The 3,301-nt window shown below is 36.5% G+C and overlaps 1 protein-coding gene across 1 annotated transcript; it reads right to left on the bottom strand.

Annotated features, from left to right (window-relative positions):
- Positions 1-801: 801 nt before the first annotated feature.
- LOAG_13841 (zinc finger protein) lies at positions 802-2,437 on the bottom strand (the record flags this gene model as incomplete). The annotated part of the gene is made up of 6 exons (XM_003149346.1): positions 802-833; positions 930-1,127; positions 1,305-1,382; positions 1,468-1,655; positions 1,815-2,215; positions 2,315-2,437. The coding sequence occupies 6 exons, from the start codon at positions 2,435-2,437 to the stop codon at positions 802-804; spliced, it is 1,020 nt and encodes a 339-aa protein (XP_003149394.1).
- Positions 2,438-3,301: the final 864 nt, after the last annotated feature.

Raw genomic sequence — 3,301 nt, 5'->3', positions numbered from 1 at the left:
TTTTTAATCTTTTTCTTTTTTTCTTTTTTTACTTTTCGTTTTTTCTTTTTCTTTTTCTTATTTTTTTATATTTTGTCTTTTTTTTTTAACTTTTTTCATTTTTTTCTTTTTTTTTTATTTTTTCTTTTTCTTTTTTTTTCTTTTTTTTTTTTAAATACATTAGAGAACGAAACAAAATTAGAAAACGTTAAGTTACAAAACCAAAAACAATGCGAAACAAGCTAATACTAAGAGTTCTATCCGAAACCAGTATTATCAGAGTTCAGTCCTATAGTGGTTCTATAGAAAGTCATGCAGTCATATAACGGTTACCAAACAACCGGAATTCCAACTTGAAGAAATTTTATGACTGAATGGTAAACGAGTATTCAAAAATCCAAAAAGCAAAAAATCCCGCCGTAATTTTTCAAAAATTAGTGGCCGGATTAGAACTCACAAATTAGCAATTCAAAAACAACAATTAATAACTTAGTGAATAAAGTCTAACAACTAGTAATCAATCCAAAAATACAAAAATCAATAAGTAAATCAGTAAATTTATAAAAAAAAAAAATCAAAAATTAGCAACCAAAATTTCAAAAAAAAGTCACAGGCTACAGCAAGAAAACCATTAATTCCATAAACAGTAAATAGCAAAAAAAAACTCAAAAATCTTAATTAGTCAAAAAATCCAAACAATTAGTTGGCTAGTAGACAAGAAAGTAGTGTTACTTGCGTAAAGATGAGCAAGGAGCTGGAGCGGAGCGAAGCTTGAGCGAAGCGCAAGTTGGATAAGGATGACTCTGCACACGACATCGCCTTTCACTGGTAGAAATTGTATCCTTCTTCTGCACCTGCAAAAAATGCGAAGATTGAGAACAAATAAATTAATGAATATAACAACAATTTCTTGTATTTGATATCATTTGAAAAGAAAATGTTTCACCTACCGGGGATGTAATAGTGCTGGGCTTCATCGTTTCTACCAGCTAGTTCTAATCTCCTTCGTTTAACAGCCCTTTCACTTATGACGGCCTTCGTGGCCATTGGACACCATTCCAAGGAATGGAGCTCCATCGTGGCTGCTATTTCCTCACTGGAGTTGACATGCGGCATGTCAATGAAATGGCCGCATTTCTGACAAAAGCCTGAAATGGATACATTATAATAAAAAGAGTCTTACATTTGTGGTTACTATTAACAAACTACCAACTACTTCCCAGACTACTTTCCTAGAGACTACTTTCCTACTTTCCCTCTTAGAAACTATTTTAGAAACTACTTTCCCTCTTAGCAATAGCAGTAATATACGAAGTGAAACTTACCATTTTGCCGGTGCGTTTTGCTGGCATGTATTCGCCATCCTTTTAAAGTCCCAAATTCCTTGGCGCACAAACCGCACCCTGAAAATATGACAAGCATTCCAAACACATTCAAATTACCCATGTGGAAATTTTTAATACAGTAATGAAGTAAATTTAAATTTACCAATTGTGGTCGACCCGTCAGCATTTCGATTGACCGTGTACGGGTCGGTTTCTGGTGCGACCAGCAGCTGCCGATATTGTGGCGGTAAACCTTCCACTACCGGCGTGTGGAAGGCTTCTGGACCTGCTGGTATTGCACTGTATCCTTCGTCCTCTTCCACAATTGGGACGCGTATAGTCCGGGAACGCCTGAAGTATATTCACTCAATAAATTAATTGTTCATCCTACATGTTCACTTGTACTTCGAAAATTCTATGAAGATAAGACAAATTAGTTCCATTTATCATTAGCATTTCAAACTAAGTTATCAAAATTTTATGACATTTGTAGTCAGAAATAAAACCTACAGTACTATTTCGCGGGTTCGTATCGCTTTCCTGCGTCGCCGGACCATTGCGGGCGCTCTTGGAATCACTTCGTCATTGAGGAGCGCTTCCTGTGATACCTGACGCCGCTCCGCCAACTCCTCCTCCTCTCCGTTTTGAACCAGTGCCGGTACTGGTTCTACCATTTCTTGCCCTTCAGGTTGTTGCTGCTGGAGGAGATGGAACACGAGCCGCTCCTCATTTTCACGTCCTTGCTCCATTTCGCGCTCGTGCTCCAGGAGCTCTCGGGATAATTCTAATTGCTCCTGAGTTGGCGGAGGACTTGCGCGATGCACTAAATCCGCTCTTGGGACCACAACTGTTCCAATGTTTTCATGAGCTTCAAGCTCATTTCCTTCCAGCCTCGCTCTCAAATCATTAATCTAAAAAAAATCACACCTGTCAACACAACTAACGACAAATCCAATAAACAAATTGAATATTACTATAAGTAAATTCAATCCAAAATCAAAAAAACATACTAAATGTGCCGCATTTAATAAATAATCCTCCAATACTTGGAGGTAGAGCGGCTCCTCGCGAAGATGATTTTTCAAATCCGCCAGAGTTGGCAGACTTGGGCCTTGCACACTAACGAAAGCCATATTTGCTGAAAAATCACACATGATTGATTAAATCATTACAAACTTCCATCTCATTACTATAGTTTCGCTCATTTAATGAGTTAAATTACTTTGATATATTAAATACTACCCAGGGATACAGTAAAAGATTAATCAAAATTTATCCATACATATATTTGTTCAATAAGCATTCCTACCACACTGTAACATCATTGTTCATGTAAACTACTCATATGGCATGACTACTAGATTATTCTCACCGCCAGCTATTTGAACGTGCATTATTCGAATATTGCTGGAACGTCTCAACCCCCCTACCTGCCTTCCTCCCCCCTCCCCCCCCCAGATTACTTGTATTATTATTAAGAGAGAAAAAAAGAAAGAAAAAGTGATGAATGCCAACATACCTTTAAGCTCTACAATGGATTATGGGTTCGCAGTCATAGATATATATATCCTGACAGATAAGGAAAGCCAAAGAAAAAAAACATTCGCCACTGTAGAGCATTTGCTTTTTTTTTTGTCTCCCAGTAGATATAGCAATTCTCTCAAATATTCCGCTGTCTAACATATATCCCCCATAAGGTAAGATTTGAAAAAAATTAGTGATCACATAGATTTTAGAATCAGGAAGATTATCTTATCATTCTCATTATCACCAAAATGTAACAAAAACAATATTGATAATTAAAATAAGAAATGATAAAGGCAGACAACCAATTGATCATTCGCAAATTATTTTTTTCTTTTCCAAGATATTACCTAACGTTTAACGAATTTATTATGACGACAAGCATTCATTTAGAATTCTTTTGCAGTAATGTGAAAATATTTCAGGGTGACGACTGGACATTGGTCATTTCCCTTCGTCCATTCATGCTGCAT

The sequence above is a fragment of the Loa loa genome, assembly GCF_000183805.2.
Source record: "Loa loa unplaced genomic scaffold supercont3.658, whole genome shotgun sequence".
NCBI lineage: Eukaryota > Metazoa > Nematoda > Chromadorea > Rhabditida > Onchocercidae > Loa > Loa loa.
This window is presented reverse-complemented; position numbering and strand designations above follow the sequence as displayed.